General features: G+C 33.2%; 3 protein-coding genes and 1 non-coding gene across 9 annotated transcripts; 1 reads left to right on the plus strand and 3 right to left on the minus strand.

The window, feature by feature from the left end:
- Positions 1-1,648: 1,648 nt before the first annotated feature.
- Positions 1,649-4,287, plus strand: LOC7495701 (protein NRT1/ PTR FAMILY 1.2). Its single transcript, XM_002308573.4, has 4 exons — positions 1,649-2,135; positions 2,243-2,460; positions 2,575-3,125; positions 3,256-4,287. The coding sequence occupies exons 1-4, from the start codon at positions 2,042-2,044 to the stop codon at positions 4,109-4,111; spliced, it is 1,719 nt and encodes a 572-aa protein (XP_002308609.1). The 5' UTR covers positions 1,649-2,041; the 3' UTR covers positions 4,112-4,287.
- A 137-nt stretch (positions 4,288-4,424) lies between these two features.
- On the minus strand, positions 4,425-7,596 carry LOC18100669 (tocopherol cyclase, chloroplastic). Of its 4 annotated transcripts, XM_024604748.2 has the most exons (5): positions 7,112-7,596; positions 6,540-6,637; positions 5,925-6,038; positions 5,138-5,263; positions 4,425-4,853 (listed from the first exon to the last, which is right to left on the minus strand). In XM_024604748.2, the coding sequence occupies exons 1-5, from the start codon at positions 7,302-7,304 to the stop codon at positions 4,482-4,484; spliced, it is 903 nt and encodes a 300-aa protein (XP_024460516.1). In that variant the 5' UTR covers positions 7,305-7,596; the 3' UTR covers positions 4,425-4,481. The 4 variants fall into 4 exon arrangements, 1 of the variants encoding a protein (XP_024460516.1); XR_002982694.2 differs by lacking the exons at positions 4,425-4,853; positions 5,138-5,263; positions 7,112-7,596 and adding exons at positions 5,463-5,615; positions 6,786-7,070 and having other exon boundaries at positions 5,925-6,637; XR_008059566.1 differs by lacking the exons at positions 4,425-4,853; positions 5,138-5,263; positions 7,112-7,596 and adding an exon at positions 5,466-5,615 and having other exon boundaries at positions 6,540-7,062.
- Positions 7,597-11,732: 4,136 nt separating this feature from the next.
- On the minus strand, positions 11,733-11,814 carry TRNAS-CGA (transfer RNA serine (anticodon CGA)). The gene has a single exon. It is a non-coding gene; the product is annotated as a tRNA-Ser (tRNA).
- Positions 11,815-12,205: 391 nt separating this feature from the next.
- On the minus strand, positions 12,206-16,383 carry LOC7495702 (probable beta-1,4-xylosyltransferase IRX9H). 3 transcript variants are annotated; one of them, XR_008059567.1, is made up of 4 exons: positions 14,603-16,383; positions 13,614-13,863; positions 13,023-13,428; positions 12,206-12,585 (listed from the first exon to the last, which is right to left on the minus strand). XR_008059567.1 is itself a non-coding variant. In XM_002309514.4 (4 exons), exons 1-3 carry the CDS (start codon positions 15,508-15,510, stop codon positions 13,061-13,063), a joined length of 1,329 nt encoding a protein of 442 aa, XP_002309550.4. In that variant the 5' UTR covers positions 15,511-16,380; the 3' UTR covers positions 12,206-12,585; positions 13,023-13,060. The 3 variants fall into 3 exon arrangements, 2 of the variants coding, with proteins under 2 accessions (XP_002309550.4, XP_024460361.2); XM_002309514.4 differs by having other exon boundaries at positions 13,023-13,231; positions 14,603-16,380; XM_024604593.2 differs by lacking the exon at positions 12,206-12,585 and having other exon boundaries at positions 13,341-13,489.
- Between the last annotated feature and the right edge of the window lie 2,476 nt (positions 16,384-18,859).

An 18,859-nucleotide genomic window follows, 5' to 3' on the forward strand; every position in this document is an offset into this window, starting at 1 on the left:
AACAATAAATAATATTTAGTCAAAATCTTCATCTAACATTAACAATCCTGGATTCAAAGACACAAGTATCTCTCCTTTTAATTATATGTGTGTGTGTCAATATATATCTTTTAATTATAATATGGTTTAATTTATTTAATTATTAAAACCATGAAAATAATGTGTTTAGTATTGTGGTGCAGTATACTTTTTAAAAAGTTTTTTTCACTTAAAAACATATTAAAATATCTCTTTAAAGTTTTTTTTTTAATCTTAACATTATCTAATTAAAACCATTGAAAAAAATAAAATAAAAGTATTAATTTAATATTTTTTTAAGATAAATATATTTTTAAAACATATCCAAATATATTTTCAAATAAAAAAGGAAATGTAATTTCTTCAAAGTTAGAGGGATGCCATTTCTCATAATTTTCTAATAAGTATTTGGTCAAATTAGAATATGAAATTCAAATCTACGTTTAGTTTGACTAATTACACACACACGCTATCCCTTGTTTTATATATATATATATATATATATATATATATATATATATATATAAACAATATTAGAGTTCACTATTAATTAAATTATAGACTTAATAAATCCATCCTCTAACCTTATCAGAATCACAGTAAATGCTTGGTTTTCATTTAAAAAAAGAAATCAAATCCCAAAACACTGCTAAGAACATAAACACATTGCACAAACGTGTGGATATACAACGAAAAAAAGAATCCAGGGACTAAAAAGGAAAAAAAAAAAAAAAAACCCCAGGCCAACGACTAGAATATTTGCGATACAGAGGTCATCGTTCAAAAGCCAAAATAGAGCAAACAAAAAGTCTGCAGCCACCACAATCGGACAAGCCACCAATTTGTACCAAAAGACCAAACCCTTGTCTTTATTTCTATCTCCTACCTTTGTCCAAATCTTGATCCTTGACAATTGATAATTCATTAAAATAATAATAAATAAATAAAGCATTTCTACGAGGGGCTGTCTATTAAATATTTCATTTAATTCTTCGTCACGATTTCTTTCCTCACATGCGATTGTTTAATTTTTATGTTTGTACGTGTGATTGTGATTATTTTTTAAAATATATTTTATTTAGAAATATATTAAATTAATATTTTTTATTTTTTAAAAATTATTTTTTAATATCAACCATCAAAATGATCTGAAAATACTAAAAAAATATTAATTTAAAATATAAAAAAAATTAATTAATTTTTTCAAAAACATTTTTAAAACAAAAAAACAAAAAAATCTAATAATAATAGTGCTATGATGTCATTGCTTAGCACCAAAACTTTTGGGATTATTGTATTATATTTTACAAATCACAATCATACGTGACTGCAAAAATTGGGGCAATAAATACAATTGGGTAGTTGGTGGAAGAAATTGTTAGTCATCACACATGAATCAGCCTTTCAAAGAAAATATAAATCCCACGATTAGGACACCTAAAAGCATATCTATTCCATTTTCCATTATGAATTGAAGGGGACGCTTTTCTTTTCTATCCTCATAGTTATTAAATCTAATCTAGTTTACTAAAAAATCTTAATAATAATGAATATAAAAAATTAAATTACAAAACTAAAAAAAACATCATGAATAAAAAAACAAAAAAAACTGTATACTTTTCAAAAAAAAAAAAACGAAAAACCCTACTGCTTCACCTTCCTCGTTATCATCTTCAAAAGTCCACTGCATGCTATACCCCTCTTTTTACCCTTTTAAGAAAAGTTGCAGTTTGTTTAGGAACTCCTTTTTAAGTGTAGAATTTGATTCAGTTGAATCTATTTTTGCTTAATTTGTTTGGACACTTCATGTTCAAGAATTTAATTATTTTCTTTTCAAAACCACAAATTTTATGTGCAACTGACAAATCAGGCTAAAATGATATGATTTGTGGAACTTGTTGGGAATCCAGTGCTTCTGTGGAACTTATTCCAAACATTGTGTTTATACATAGTGTTTGTGTGTGATTCTTTCCACCTTACAATATACTATATGGTATTATAATACTGTTAGAGAAGAGGAAAAATGGAAAACTCAATAGTAGAGGAGAAGATGGTTCTCATCCCTAAGGACAAGGACCCCAGAAAGGGTGGCCTGAGGACCATGCCCTTCATCATAGGTAATTTCCAGAGTCTACTGTTAAAATTTCTTTCTTGTTCATGATTTGTTCTTTGTTTCGGTTGAATCATGTTGGCTTCTTTGCTTTCTTGTTCTGTGAATTTATAGTTAATGAGGCATTTGAGCGGGTGGCTAGCTATGGGCTGATGCCAAATATGATATTCTACTTGATGAAAAACTATCGCATGGAGGCTGCAAGTGGGTCAACCATTCTCTTCTTGTGGTCTGCTATGTCTAATGGATTGTCCATTTTCGGAGCCTTCCTCTCCGATTCATTCATGGGTCGGTATCTGGTCATCTCTTTGGGATCATTCTGCAGCCTTCTTGTAAGTCCATTTCTTGCTATCATATTCACTGATTCTTTGTTTGCCTTGTTTCCAAGTTTCTAGGGAAAATAGGGGTTTCGAGTCTTGATTTCTTGATCTGCTCTGTTCATGCAGGGGATGATTCTTCTTTGGTTAACTGCCATGATCCCACAACTAACCCCTCCACCTTGTGACCGATTTACTAATGTCTGCAGCTCAGCTACTGCAGGCCAACTAGCTACTTTATTCTCCTCTTTCGGCCTTATATCAATCGGAGCCGGTTGCATAAGACCTTGCTCTATTGCCTTTGGGGCAGACCAACTAGACAATAAAGAGAACCCCAATAATGAGAGTGTCTTACAGAGTTTCTTTAATTGGTATTATGCTGCGACAGGATTATCAACAATTATAGCATTTACTGCTATTGTCTACGTTCAAGATAACCTCGGTTGGAAAGTTGGATTTGCTATTCCTGCAGTTCTCATGTTCTTCTCTGCTCTAATGTTTTTGGTGGGTTCTTCCCAGTACGTAAAAGTGAAGGCCTCCACGAGCTTATTTACTGGGTTTGTTCAGGTTTTAGTTGCAGCATTCAGGAACAGAAAGCTCAGTCTATCTCACAGTAGCATTGAACAGTATTATTACCACAGTGATGATTCTGAGTTCCAGATCCCCACGGTTAATTTAAGGTACAGCAATGTTGCTATTAGCACATTGATGAATCTAAGTTTTTCTCTGGATTAATGACAATCCAAATCAATTCTGTTTTAAGTAACATTAGATGACAAGTTGATTAACATTTCTCAACACTCTGTGCAGGTGTTTAAACCGAGCTTGTATCATAACAGACCCTGATAGGGATGTAAATCCGGATGGGTCAGCTTCAAATCCATGGAGTCTATGTACAGTTGATCAGGTAGAGTCACTGAAAGCTCTGCTTAGAGTCATCCCCATTTGGTCTACAGGCATCATGATGCAAATCAACTTAAATCAAAACTCATTTGCCACCCTCCAAGCAAATACCATGGACAGGCAAATCTTTAATTTTGAACTCCCAGCAGGATCTCTCAATGTGTTTCTGGTTCTCACTCTCACAATCTGGCTAACCTTCTATGACCGAATTCTGCTACCATTGTTAGCAAAATTCACTGGCAAGCAACGCGGCGGGCCTAGTCCTACAGTTAGGATAGGAATTGGTTTGCTAATCCCAATTGCAGCAAGGGCAATGTCAGCAGTAGTAGAAACCATAAGAAGGAGAACTGCTATTGAGGAAGGACTAGAAGACCAACCAGATGGTGTAGTGAACATGTCAGTAGTCTGGCTTTTGCCACCAATTATCCTACTTGGATTGGCTGAAGCTTTTAATTCAATTGGACAGATAGAATTCTACTACTCTCAGTTCCCTAAAAGCATGTCTAGCATTGCGGTGGCTATTTTCACTTTCGGAACTGCCATGGCTGACATGATAGGGAGTGGTTTGGTGGATGTTGTGGATAGAGTTACATCTAGAGGAGGGCAAGAGAGCTGGTTGTCTAGTAATCTTAACAAGGGTCGGTTAGATGATTATTACTGGCTGATTACTGTCTTGAGTATAATCAATTTTGTGTATTTTCTTGTTTGCTGTCGGACTTATGGACGCACTAAGGACGAAAAGGAGGAGCGTCTGCTGGAGTAGAAGCAAACCAATTTGATTATTACAAGGGTGTTGTCAAAAAATACTAGATTAATTAGACTATTCAACATGGATTGTTTAGTTTGTCTACCATACTAATAAAATTAGATGTCTTTTAAGTTTGGAAATTATATGTATCATGCAATCTAAGACTACGAATATAGAAAGCTTAACTTGTATACTATCTTGTTTTTAATAGGTTGCTACTATGTTTCACAAAAACATTTATGTTTAACAAAAATACTTGACAGTTATCTTTGGATAACTTATATTTATCTTTATTTGATAAAACTAATGAACTAATGAACTAATAATCTAAAGAAATTTATTTTCATTGACGCAAATAATCATTTAAAAATCAAAGCAAATCATTTCAACATTTAGAGATTATATTCAAAGCCACGGATATATATTTGCTTCTTAGATAGCAATGATATCCATAGCATTTGGCCAGACTGATCCTCAGGTTCATGCAAACCGCCCCACCCACACTCTGCCATATTTCTTTTTCTATTTCAAGTAGTGAAAAGGAGATTCCTTTGGTGGAACGAAAGCATGAGCCAACTGACTGTAAACCGGGGGGCTTGAAGAATGGAACAGAATTGTAAACTGCATCCAGATCAATGGGAACTCGAAGAGCACGTCTAAGGAGCTCTGGAGCAGATGTCTTGCCTTTCCAATTGGTAAACCATGGTCCTCCTCCAACTTCCACTGCTGCCATGTCACTCGTAACTTTCAAAATTACCTAATACAACGAAGTTTAAAAGAATAAGAATATCTTATCCCAAAATGTGAGCAAAAATGGGACAACCTTCTGTAAACTATCAATGGTGAATACGGGTGACGAATCATGTTTGTACAACTAAGATTTAGATTTCTTGATCTCATGTCTCATAGCCAGTTGATTATTGATGCCACAGAAAAATGATTGCTGAGGTTAGAATCATGTAGCATGAACTGGAAAACTGAAAGTTACTACACACAATTTGATAAACAGACGGATATATTGGTATGATTAATAACATGTACCTTTCCCCTAGTTCCGTCCTGTCTCCACTCCCACATTTGCAATTTCAGAACACCAGAACATGTATCTATACAAGCTGGAGCAAGTATAGGTGTTCCCAAATCCTTTGCTCTTGCCTCCAATTTAACCTGACAAGAAGCAACATCTTACACCTCTAATAACTGTGCCGCCCTATATATCCAGTGTATTTTTCCAAACAAGACTTGAGACTTTCTGTAATATATGGATTTGCTAGTGCTTCGTGAATCCTGATTTTAAATTTCACTCATTCAAGCAGAAAACAATACTGGGAGGTTTTATAACGTGAGACTATTGGCACTAGCAGTCTAGCACAAGGAAAGAAGAGATTGTTTTAACAGTTTTCCAAGTGTTTCTCGTTCTCTGCAGACATGTGCCAGTAACCCCATTGAGAAATTTCCCAATTCACAACACCGTTCCATGGCACAATTCATAGAAAATACCATCAGAATGTACTCCAATCTGCACCAGTAAACATCATGATGTGTGTTTATGATCCCAGCTTGTTAGAATTGTGAGCACTGTTGGCTCTTCTGATATTTCAGGATACCAAATGGCATTCTAAAGAAATCAAAATGTAGAGGTCCTAGAGGATGGCACAGATACAGTACTAATTAATCATAGTATTCTGGTATTTCATTCTTTCTACACCTTTTGGAATATTTTCCCTGGGAGAATTAAACACAGATTCAAAAGATTTAAGAGAAAAAAAAATTAACTGGAATGGGAAAGTGGAGAAACAAGAGTGTAGAAATTGTTATAGAAAAGTACCAGTGCAGCATTTTCATGTATCTCAGAGCCAGCTGGTCCAGGCAACTGCCTCACTCCACCAGCTGCTGTCAAAGTAACCTCTCCTTTTGTACCTTCGAAGACATTACACTGAAGCTGCAGCAAAACATCAACAATTGAACATACAGACAATTAGATTTTCTTTTCTTTGCCATTATTTCCTTTTTCAGGCTACATATATGCAGACAATTACAGCTCACAGATGCTTCAGCGGCTCATTTTCTCGGGGATCATCCTAGAAAATTAAATAAGCTCTATCCAATAAAAGACCTACCAGGAAATGATTTCTTAACAAATAATTTGCACTGATATACAGCACATTCAAAAGTGAGCCATCTGATCAGATTCAGGAAAAAAGCAGGTTCAATAACCACAGAAAAAGTCACTGCATCTTATAATGCATATTGGCCCAAGTAAAGCACCGCCATCCCAAATTCAGGCATCAAAATTATAATTTGAAAAACCTTTTTACCTGGTAGCATATTTTGTATGTTGAAAATTAGATTAAGTCGTTCGTTCTCTATAATGGAACAAGCAACAATGAAACCTAAGTATATGGACTACAAGCGACTTGTGAAGAAACAAATGGATTTTCACCCAAAACAATTTTCTTGAGAAGGCTCCACCCCAGTTCTTTTCTGAACAAGAAGGATCATCTTTGAACTCAAATCTTTCGCCCTCCCACTCTATCCAGCCTGCAATCCAATCAAAATCCAACAATTATTCCCGAGAATACATCAGCTTCCATCACAATACTTTCTGCAAGACTGTCTTCTAAAAATATTCAAAAAACATTCTAATACAACCATCCCTCGAGCCTCTGAATGCTGTGGTCTCACATACTTAATCCCTCTTGACCCCTGGAGCAGCAGGAGGGCCCACTATTCAAACACTCAAGATCCATATTCTCTATACTCATTCAATGATCTTGTAGCATTGTCCATATCTCAGGAGGGAAGGAAAGGAAAAGAAAGGAAAAACGAAAGGATGGATACAAGAAGGAAGACCCACAGATCAATAAGAAGTAAGAGAATTTTACAAAGATAATCCTCTTTTTTTCTGATAAATAAACATCAAACAGCTTAACTAAAAGATGGATATCAAAAATAATATGAACAAAAAAGCCGGATTATTAATTGCCAAAGAAAAATAAGGAAACTAGTCAATGCCTGTTGAAAGCCCGCTTGCCGTGCATATTTGCCAATGAGGCTCGAATACAGGAAAAGCAGCAAGCCAACCTGCAGTAGAATTTTGTTTAGACCCAACGCTACCCCATCCATAAATGGGACGAGTCCTGTACTCCCAACGAGCAATTTTCACAGTTTTAACATAATCTGTCCTGCAATTAGAAGTTCTGCTCATGCCAAAATATCAATATTCAAACAAACTGAAAACAACTGAAGAACAAAAAAAAACATAGTCAATTTTCCAGCTCGCCAGCAAGAGTATGTTTGATCTTCAACCATTAGTCAGATGATCAGTTGGTCACCAACTCAAACAAAGACAGGGTGGTGGACTAACAGAGCATTTTAAGACTTAACCCATTAGCTTGGATCCTGAGGCATTGGAAAATGGGCTGATGTTCCTGCCACGTATAAGGCACAGGATTGTATTAAAAGCCACAGCTCAAGTTTCCGCAACCAGCTGTGACCATGACTATGATTTCCCTAATACACCATTGACATAAAGAAAAGGTATGCGATAAAACAAATCACAACAGTCCGATTCCCACAAAACTTCTGATCGTATATTACAGGAACAGCCCTCATAAATCTCTCAACTCAATCTCTAAGTATTATGGAAAGAGTGTCTCATGTAGGAATTACCTTGTATATGTATATACCTTATATAGCTTTGTTATCACGCGTAGTACATTCTACTATTATTATTGTGCACAATCCTAAGCATATAAATACAAAAGAGGGCTGATATCATTGTTCGCATCTATGACTATTCATGCAAACCTATCTCTTAATTATTCATTGACCAAGTGGTCAAGAGTTCATCATAATACAAATAGAAAATTACTTTCTATGCATATGCTTGGATTCAAAGAATATTACTGTCTTTTTCATTAATAGTTCTTTTACATTTCGTCCCAGCACTTGCACGTTCATTCATTTTGAGTCATTGTAGAAATGAGATTATCCGCCCACGGCGAAGCGGCACCTTATCTAGTTGATAGTGATAGGCGTATTGATGTGAAGAGGGGGGGGGGGGCGCACCCTTTCTAGTTGATGAATGGGGGGGCATTTATTGTTTATAACTCCATCCAAGAAATTAGCTTAAAAAGATTGATCCTTTCTTAATTTTTAGGATTCTAATTTAAAAACCACTATTTAGAAAATTTATTAAATTCTTTTTAATATCAAATTATTATAATTATAAGAATCAAATTAGGATGGTCTAAAACTCACCCAAGTCCATCTAAAAAAATTTACTAGAAATAATGTTACTTTTTGTAATACTGGTTTTTCTATTGACGTAGCTTAGTATCGGGATGATAAGTTGACCGGTCAAGTCTGATTGAGTTTTGAAACTAGATTTTATATATTAGATTAATATGAAGGATGTGTTTTTAAAATTATCAAAGAAATGAGAATTTTGAGTGATTAGTAAAAATTAACCAGTATAAAAACATCTCGTATCTTTGAATTAAGAAAATTTATATAAAAAAAACATGATTATTCTAAAAAAAACAAATCCAGTCTTAAATATGACTACCAAATAAAGGAAAAGAAAACCATATAATTTAATTTCAACAATTCATAAATTACAACCGTAAAGAGATACAGCACATGTTCTGTTATTTTTCAGTAGAAAAATGTCTCTCATTAAGAACACCATGAATGAAGGCAATTTCTTTAGGCATGGAATTAAGATACATATAGAACTTAAAACTTTGCAATCAGCGAGCTACTCATCATTAATTCTCCATTGCACCAATTGCTTGAGCAGTACCCAAGTGGTATAAAAAGTGCTGATAAGAAGATCATCATAATATTCTTCGAGTCAAAAGAGCTAGCTAAAAGCTTCTGTACGGTTCAAAACATGTCCAGCCTTCACTTTGAATTCGGAAAACGTGCATTCGAAGAAAGGTTTTGAAGCCAAAATGACATGATACATGATGATATAGAGAGGTAGAGCAAAACCCAGCTCAGACTTTTCCTCTGGAGGCATTTTAAACCGAGAAACAAAAGATTGCAGATCAATTACAGCAATAGAGAGGATTGTGAGGGAGAACGCAAGTAATACGGCATTCAAGATGGCAAATTAGATAATAGCTAGCTAGTACTACGTACACAAGCAATGAAACATCCATGCACAGAGGAGTGCAAGGAGGATTATTTCCAAGTCAGGCTCCATCACTAGTAATGTGTTGGATATTATGAATAAGAGAAAGCTAGCTAGGTAGGATTACTGGGGAAAGCTATGCATCAGAGGAAGAAGAGATGGAATGAAGTGAGTGGCACTCATTCTATTTTGTTATAAAAAGATATGTCAAGTGAAATTTTCCCATCAAACCCAAAAAAAAATAAAAAATAGAGAGAGTATATTAAAGAACTCTAAAACACGTGGGATATTCACTGTAGCAGGTTTGGTTTTTTTTTTTTTTTTTTTTTTTTTTGCTTTTGTTTTTTTTTATATGTTTTTTTTTACCCAAAATTGATTTCTTTTTATTTTTTTTTGTTTCTTTTTTTAAAAAAAAAAAAATTTCAAAATTATCTTTGCTAATTTTTTTAAATATTGAGCTGGTTGAAAATTTAACTATGTAGTTTTTTTCTTTAAAACATTGTGGATTGCTATAATATTTTCATACATAATTTTCTTTTTTTTTTTCAAAATGATCATTGTAGATTTTATTTTTTATATATTAAATTGGTTGAGAATTTAGCTTTGTAGTTTTTTTAAAAAAAAAATAATTTTTTTTACCAGGTTTTTTTTTACATGCTTTTTTTTTTACCCAAAATTGATTTCTTCTTCTTTTTTTTTGTTTCTTTTTTTAAAAAAAAATTTTTGTTTCAAAATTATCTTTGCTAATTTTTTTAAATATTGAGCTGGTTGAAAATTTAACTATGTAGTTTTTTTCTTTAAAACATTGTGATTGCTATAATATTCTCATATATAATTTTCTTTTTTTTTCAAAATGATCATTGTAAATTTTATTTTTTTTATATTAAGTTGGTTGAGAATTTAGCTTTGTAGTTTTTTTTAAAAAAAAAACAATATGGATTGCTACAGTGTTTCCCCTACATAGTTCTTGTTTTGCTGCAGTGTTTCCCCTTATATTTTTTTAAAAAATTATCTTTATCAAATTTATTTTTTCAATATTGAGCTGACTGATAATCTAGCTTTAGCTTTCCCATATGTTTTTTTTATTTTTTTTTATTTTTCTTTTTTTCCAACATTGTCATTTTTTACATATTTTTTTTTGTTTTATTTTTTTCAGAATTATTTTTGTTGATTTTATTTTTTTACTATTGAGCTGGTTGAAAATTTAGTTTTTTTGTTTTTTTTTTTAAAACACTGTAGCTTTCCCCACGTGTTTTTTTTTCGCTTTTGTTTCCTTTTTTGTATATTTTTTTTTCATTTCTTTTACCCAAAATTGACTTTTTTTTTTTTTAGATAGCCTTTGTCGACTTTTTTTATATATTGAGCTGGTTGAGAGATTAGCTTTGTAGTTTTTTTTTTAAAAAAAAAATACTATGGATTACTACAGTGTTTCCCTTACATGGTTTTTGTTTTGCTACAGTGTTTCCCCCACATAGTTTTTTTTTTAATTATCTTTGTTAAATTTATTTTTTCAATATTGAGTTGGTTGAGAATTTAGCTTTAGCTTTAGCTTTCCCCACTTTTTTTTTAAAAAAAAAAATTTCCCCACGTTTTTTCATTATAATTATAATTATATTGTATTATATTATATAACTGTTTTTTTTCTTTTATTTTTTCTTTTTAGTTTTTTTTAATGAATTTTTTTTGTTTGATTTAGTTTGTTAATGTTAAATTTTTATTTATTTAGTTATCAGATTTTCATGATACGAATCTCGGGTTTGATGGGTTAACCTGATTTGACGAGTTATTTTTTTCATTTAGTTTAGTTTGTTAAAGTTAATTTTCTTCCTATTTAATTATCAGACTTTTATACTTTCATGACACGTATCCTGGGCTTGACGGGTTAACTTAGTTTGATGGGTTAACCCGGTTAATTCTAGGTAAACCCGTCATTTTTTTTCTATTTAGTTATCAAACTTTCATGACGCAAATCCCAGGTTTTACGGGATAACCTGGTTTAAAAGGTTGACCCAATTAATTCAATGTTTTTTTTTTCTTTTTCTTCATTAGTTTTTTCCTTCATGTTGATTTTTTTCTTTGTTTTTTTAATTAATCTATTTAATTATCACACTTTTATGACACAACCTTATAGTCAGACCCACATCCAGTATTCTTGGGTCCGGTATTACAGCCAGACTCACTTAAACTTGGGTCATGCAAGTTTAATTTTATTATTAATATTATAAATATTACTCTTAGGTCAGGTGTTGCAGTCAAACTCAAGATTCTTGGATATAACTTTGTAAAAAAACCCAAGATTTTTAAATTTTTATTTTTTTTAATATTTTTTATACAAAAAAAAATGACCCGCGGCATCGCGCGGGTATCAAAGCTAGTGTATATATATAGAGACAGAAAGGAACATGTCCTTAGAATAGCTTGCAAGAAGCAAAATTATCGGGACATGCAAACGACCTGTAGTCCGAATCATCAGTGCTAGGAATAAAAGGATAGAAGCGTCGACAGCAGGATTCGAACCTGCGCAGGCACAGCCCAACAGATTTCGAGTCTGTCTCCTTAACCACTCGGACATATCGACGGTTTACTAATGGTTCTCTATTATATTTTATTTAGCCTTAAACTCAACCTTTTCTTATCAATGTTTATACCCATTTTCAAGGCAGCGTAGCATTTAAGTTTTCGCGGAACGGTTTGTTAGCTAGAGCTGTCACTTGGTCTCGCCATAATAGCAATGAAACTGTTGATCAATTCCATATTTTTTTTCACAGCTACATTTTCTAAAGTTGCTTCCACAGCTCCTTCCATCTGTGTGGGAAAGATTGCAAAAGACCTTAACTTTTGTAGCATACATAATTGACATGATCACTCTCTTGGATGGCAATCCAGGAAGGAATAGAGAAGCTCATTGCATCAGTGGTATCATTGCGTGTATAGAAAAAGAAAACTTGAGGAGAAGCCTATACAATGGATTAGACACAGACAAGTACCACGTAGATTTTCCAAAATTGCTTTGAGTTTTACACACAGGATACCTTTGACGTTAAAACAAATAAAAAATGTTGGTGCCAAGCTTGAACTTGAGGGTGGTTTACAATTTTAACCACCCTTTCCTCAAGTAATAAAAAATTTAGCCAATTTGTTCGGAAAGAGCAGCAACACTGAAAATGGGCAAATGATATGACTGTACAAAAGCAATGTTTAAACAGTGCTGCTGCCTATACTCTGATGTATTAGGCAAAATATCAGCCAGTGGTATCCAAGGCCATTCCCAGCACCCGTCTGTCCAAATAACTGGTTTCACCCATGAGCAGGAAGATCTGTGATTCTGGATGCATCCCTCCTACAGCGCCTACATTTAACATGAAAAGTTGGTGGGAGAAAGATAGAAGAGATACCGAGAAATAAATCATAAAGGCGTGATGTGTTAGCTCAATTTTACATGATACATTTTGTTTCTTGAGTAAGATGTCTGCGCATCTCATGAGAGGAACCAGTTCTATACTATTTTGCATAGAACTTGAAATGCCACAAGGCATAAGTAAAATCAAAGAACTGCTCCCCATAGGCTATTAATTAGTAAGCAGGAAACTGATTCCAGCCGAGGCTTGTTAACCAATTGGAGGGGACATACTCCCTAGAATGTGAAATGACTAGTCTAATTGTAAACGAGAATCAGTTAGTTTCATGAAGCATATGAGCACGCCTCATTCGTTTCAAATAGAAAAGAATCCAATTAATTGGCAAGAGATGGTGAATTAAAGACAAACATCTTGGAAACTGAGCTACCTTAATTGTCCAAATGGACTCGTTTTAAAGCAAGAATTTCATGCAGCCTGGGTGATGACATCCAGATTACCATCAAGGAACCACTTAGGAGGATACAAGGAATTAGATGATTGAAGCTGCAGAAGCCAGACCATGACTCTTGAGCAGTCCTCCAATAAGCCCTCCATTTGGCTTTCATCTTCCACAACTTGCTCAATAAATGAGCTAACCTGCAGAAGCAGATAAGTGAAGTTAATTATTAAAGCCAAAGCCCGGTATAAGTAGCGAATTGCTGGATTGAGAATGTTCCCCTTTTCAGAGGAAAAAAATGAAAAAAGACAAGGATGGAAAAAAGAACGATTGATTATCTTTAAGGAGGCAAAGCTTCTGTCTGTATTGCTGTCACCCAGTTAAGAGTAATAAACCCCTGGTAGTAACAAATTTGTCAAAAACAGGGTTCATTCTTTCATTATATTTCACTTCCCCATCTGTAATAGTGCAAAAGGAAAGCCAGAAAATATTCGCGGTTCATTTTTAATGGAATAGAAGCAGCAGCGAACAGATTGCAATGTGGTGTACTCAATGGATAAGATGACAAGAAGTGGTACTGACCTGGAAGCCATCCCTTACTGTGTCAAGCTGCCTAATAGGTTCGGGCGTAGGGCGGTGCCATCGTTTTGGATCCCAAATGATGGTACTGTTGAAGGCAAACCCCGACATGTCAGCATGGAATCTCCGAAATCTCCTCCTTGAGTCATTCACATGCCATCCAATAACTTGAGTTCCATTACAAATGGGGCCCTCTACAAAATCTTTGTTTTTGTTTCCTGTTAACTTGGCAACTGTCCATGTCCCAAACCGCCTGCAAGTAAAAAAGGGCATGCACTCTCATGACAATAGGTAGAGAACCAGAAAGTGATGTCATAAAATGCATATCTTTAAAGGGGTGATCCATCTAACATTAAACTGTTATAAAACCAAGAATATATAAGCAAGTGATGTGAGTAAAGAACAGAGAGCTGGAAGTCATGCAAAGAAATGCAAATCCCTAGGCGGACGATATCTGCAGCAGATACATAGCATTTATTAAAAAAATAAAAATGAATGCAGAGTTTCCAATCACTTGTGAGAAATTGTAGCCTAATACATGTCAACAATCTCACAAAATTCTCAGAACGACAGTGATTATATAAAAAAACAAATATGCAATCTTTTCTTCCCATGTGAAATTTTCATATATGAGTTTATATTCAACATTTTTTGTATTTCTTGGCTTTTCTATCCATTCTAACACCATAAACTACAGCAGGAACTCAGTCTATAGCAAAGAAAAAATATCCATCGTCCATTATATTATGATACATTGAAGTCCAGGATCTGGTGATGCAATTCCAATGATACTACTTTATTTCATTAGAGAGCTGAACAGCAGGAAACTGTATACATAATTTCAAACATACTGTGAACTGTAAAGCTTGTGCAAAATTTTCACGGAAGGTGCAAAGTCACAAAATAAAAATATAGCAGATTCCAAAGGGAAAACCAATAAAGAGTAGTTGTACAGGAATGGGGATGCGTAGTCTGCATAGACCGATAGTTACCTGATCTGCCTCATTTGCTCAAAAAGATCTGCAGAGTAAGTGTTATAATCATCTGCAAAATGGACTATTCCATCAAGGTGGTGGATTTCAATGTGAGACAATGCCACATTCCTTTGGTGAACACTTCTGTCTTTTATATCAGTTAAATTTTTGTTGCAAACAAGATGCCTATACATAACCCCAGTCCTCCTCAGGATATCAGCCGTATGATCAGATTGCAATGTCATTTCCACAACTATCCATAATAGAGGAGGTTGAACCAGTTTTAATGTGTGCGCCAAACGACTCAGATAATAGGCTTGAAGTGGTCGAGCATGAGTTGGGGTCACAATGATCAAGAGTTTCCGAGACACCAAATTCACATCTTCAGAGAGCGATAGGCTAATGGAGGTACCATTAGAATTCCCATCCCCTGACTCCTCTTCCTTCACTTGTGGCTCCAGTGTGGTACTGTTCTCAAGTCCTCCCCTTTCTGCTATTGTTGTTGCATTTCTTGTCATATCTTCATGCTTATCAAAATTCCCAACAGTAGATACCACCTCAAATGAAAACGCTTGGTGCTTTGACATGGGATTCGTTGATAAATTCATCGAGACAAATGGGGTTAGTCCAATAAAAACCCCAATCACAAAAGAAACCAAGAAATGGAAAAGGGCCCTCTTCCAAACTTGCCCCTTGGATTTTGACCTCTCCGATGGTCTCGAAGATCTTGGTGAAAAAACACCATAAGCAAAAGCTTGAACGTCTGATAAACCAAAAATTGAAGATAGAAATCCACCAGAAGTTGGGTAGCTCTGAGAATACGACGATGAGGACTTGGACAAAGGAGAAGCCACTTGACAGGCTTCCCCATTTAATAAGGTTCCAGCTCTAGGCACAGGAGACAATGTTCTCCTTATAGATGCCATCCAAACTAATCCACCGGAATATCACTAACCTCGAGATCCACCTCCTTACAATTTCAAATCAGTATTACAACTACAACAAAAAGAGCATCCAAATCCACTTAAAATCTCAATATCCTACCAACTAATCACCATAAATATAAAGATTCAAAGCCGATAAAGATGTTCTCTTTCATACACTCTCTTCAATATCTTAACAACTGCTTGGAACCCAAAATACACCCTTGACTAGACACACATGGCCAAGCAACAAATCTTGGATTGCCAAAATTTAAAACCTGTCTCCTATGTTGCAAACAGTTTATGGGGACCGAAGTTCATGTATAACTACCCCTTTAAGCAGAGCAAAGCAACTTTCTCTTGCAACCTCAAACAAAGTCATAAATAGCTAAAACCAAACCCCAAAATGCAATTTCACAAGTCAGTGATCTATAATGAGCTCCACAACACAAATCTTCACCTAAACAAACCGTAAAACCAAAAATACTAGGTAAGTACATACCCTCAAAGGAAGGAGATCGATGCCCAAAATGCTTGGAAGTATCAGTGAAACGAAATGGGTCTTGAAATTACCCTACAATGGTAAATGGGTCCTGGATCTTAGGAGCTAAAGACCACATTTTTTTCAAGATTTGACAAATACGCTGCTTTGGGTCTTGTTGAAAAGTTTCACTAGTTAAGTATATACACCCTCTAAAGTATTTGATGTTTTAAGGATCAAGAATTAGAAAGAGTGAACAGAGAAAGACTTAAACTTTGAAAATGGAATAGGAATCTGAGTTAGACACAGGAGAGAGAGAGAGAGGGAGAGTGATGTCATCCGATAGGAATACTTCACATCACATACTCTGTCTCTGCCAATCATGATGATTCAGGCACTAGAAACTTTAAGAATTTTTTTTCAATGCAATTGGGCACTGGTAATTATTGGAGTAATTAATAATTGACATTGTATCTTTCTGGAAGTAATTAATGAGTGAGTTATTATTAATTACACTTACGTAATAGGTACCTCCTGAGGGGAATATAAATTTAGCGTAATGATTATAATGTCTACACTTGTTATAAAACTTAGCTTCAGACTCAATTTTAGGTTAACTCAAGTTTTTAACATTCTTTTTAACATATATTTTTTAACTCGGATTAGTCTGTATTCTGGCTCATCAATTTTCGGACCTATCTTGCTAATCTAGGTTTTATAACCAAGTTGTAGAGTTAAATTGTTTAACATTTCAAAAATAACCTTTTTCTCTATCTAGTTATTTTTTAAAATATTTTTTATTTAAAAATATATTAAAATAATATTTTTTTTTATTTTTTAAAATTTATTTTTTATATCAACATATCAAAATAATTTTAAAACACTAAAAAAATATTAATTTGAAACAAATAAAAAAATTAAAAATTTTTAAATTTTTTTAAAAGCATTTTGGAACGTAAAAACAAACAGGATTTTAGTATGTCTTATTCTATCGACATTCATGAAAAAATAGTCTTGTTGTGGATTTTTTTTGTAAGATGTAAATCCCATACAACTAAAAAAAAGTTTTTGATATATTAATTTTTTATATTTGGTCATTGAAAATTTAGTAATATAAAAAATAAAAAATGTAAAAATTATGCTAAATTTTTGTCATAGAAATATATTAGAAGTTAATGATTTATCAAATATATATACACACACCTACCATCTATCATTCACTTGTTAGTCCTCACAACTTTTAAAATTTTTATTTTTATTCGGCTACTTGCAACTAAAAATTTATAACTTAAGAAGTATTTAATGGGTATTTCTAATATTTTTATCATTTTATTTTAAAAATTAAATTACGATATGCTCAGTATTATTGGGGGAAACATTTTGTATGCATGAATCTTGGATTTCCTTGCCATATCAAGTTAGATGCCACAAAAATTGTGTTTGCCTTCCCTAAAGTATTTGTTAGATTCTCTACAAATCAATAAATGTGAACTCCTTTTTATCCTCGTCACATAATAATTATTTTTTAAAATATTTTATTATTTAAAAATATATTAAAATAATAATATTATTTTATTTTTAATATCAATACATTAAAATAATTTAAAAATACTAAAAAAATAATTAAAAATTCAAAAAAAATTTAAAAGTACAATCCAATTGCACAAACAAACACTACCTAAATTATTCCAATCCTAATTAATTTAAATTAAATGCTTTTCCCTTTGTGCAATAGAAAAGGAAGTCAAAACATTGTCAGTCGAATGCAGGGTTCAAAATCTAAGGCCAGTTCATTGCCTTGAAGAAGCGATTAATGCTTGTTATAAAAAAAAAAAAAAAAGAGACAAAAAGAAGAAGAGAAAACAGATTTGAAAATCAATAAAAATGAAGATTAAAACTACATCAATTAATGATATGGGTTTCTTGATTTTCTATGGTTTTATGATATGGATTTGTTTGTTGTTATTATGAAGTTAGGGTGTTTGATTTTGATTATGTTTATTTGTATATGAGAGTAATTTAATTATTTTATCTAATGTAAAATTATTAGATGATCAAGGATATAAAGTATAATTTTTAAGAGAATGAAGACAAAATGAAAATAAATAAATTACAAAAGGTTTTTGTAATTATCTCTTTTTCAAACCACAAGCCCATGTTATAGAATCATCCAATCATATAAATTATTGTTATTAAACTCGGCTTGCTCGGCAGTATAACCTGTTAATTCACTGATTTGGGACCTCTTTTAGGTCGAGTTTCAACCAGTTCAACCTGATTAATCCAGTAAAAATATAATTTGATTTTTTTTTAATTTTTTAAAAACAACTTCATTTTAACTTTTTTCTCTAAAAAATCTTAAAATAACGTTGTTTGGGATTGACTCACCCAACCTTGTGACTTAGTCCAAGGCCTGGGTCGCAAGTCATGTCGGCTTTAATAGTTTTGATAGAAACCAACAATGCTATTAAATTGTTTTATTGAAATTAACAAAAACTAAAGAGGAAGTGAATTCATTATTCACCTTCTCATAAAAGCATTATTCACTATAACAATCTTTTGTTTTGTTTTTGTTTTCATTTTTGTTTTATTTTTCAATTTTATCATTGAATACTTGGTTTACTAGAATCAAGCTTTATAATTTGCTTCAGTTTTTCTTTTATCGAGTTATCCTAGTCTTATGACCAATGTCATATGTTTGACAAGTTGACCTGTTTTTGTTCTTTTTTTTTAATTGATTTTTTTTCAATTTTATTTTTCAACATTGGGTTAATTAGGAGTTGAGCTTCATGGTTTTTTTCAATTTGCTTTCTTTAAGGTTATCCTCATCTCATTATTCGAGTCGTAGGTTTTGCGGAGTAACCTGAGTTG

Source organism: Populus trichocarpa, chromosome 6 (assembly GCF_000002775.5).
Source record: "Populus trichocarpa isolate Nisqually-1 chromosome 6, P.trichocarpa_v4.1, whole genome shotgun sequence".
NCBI classification, from domain to species: Eukaryota; Viridiplantae; Streptophyta; class Magnoliopsida; order Malpighiales; family Salicaceae; genus Populus; species Populus trichocarpa.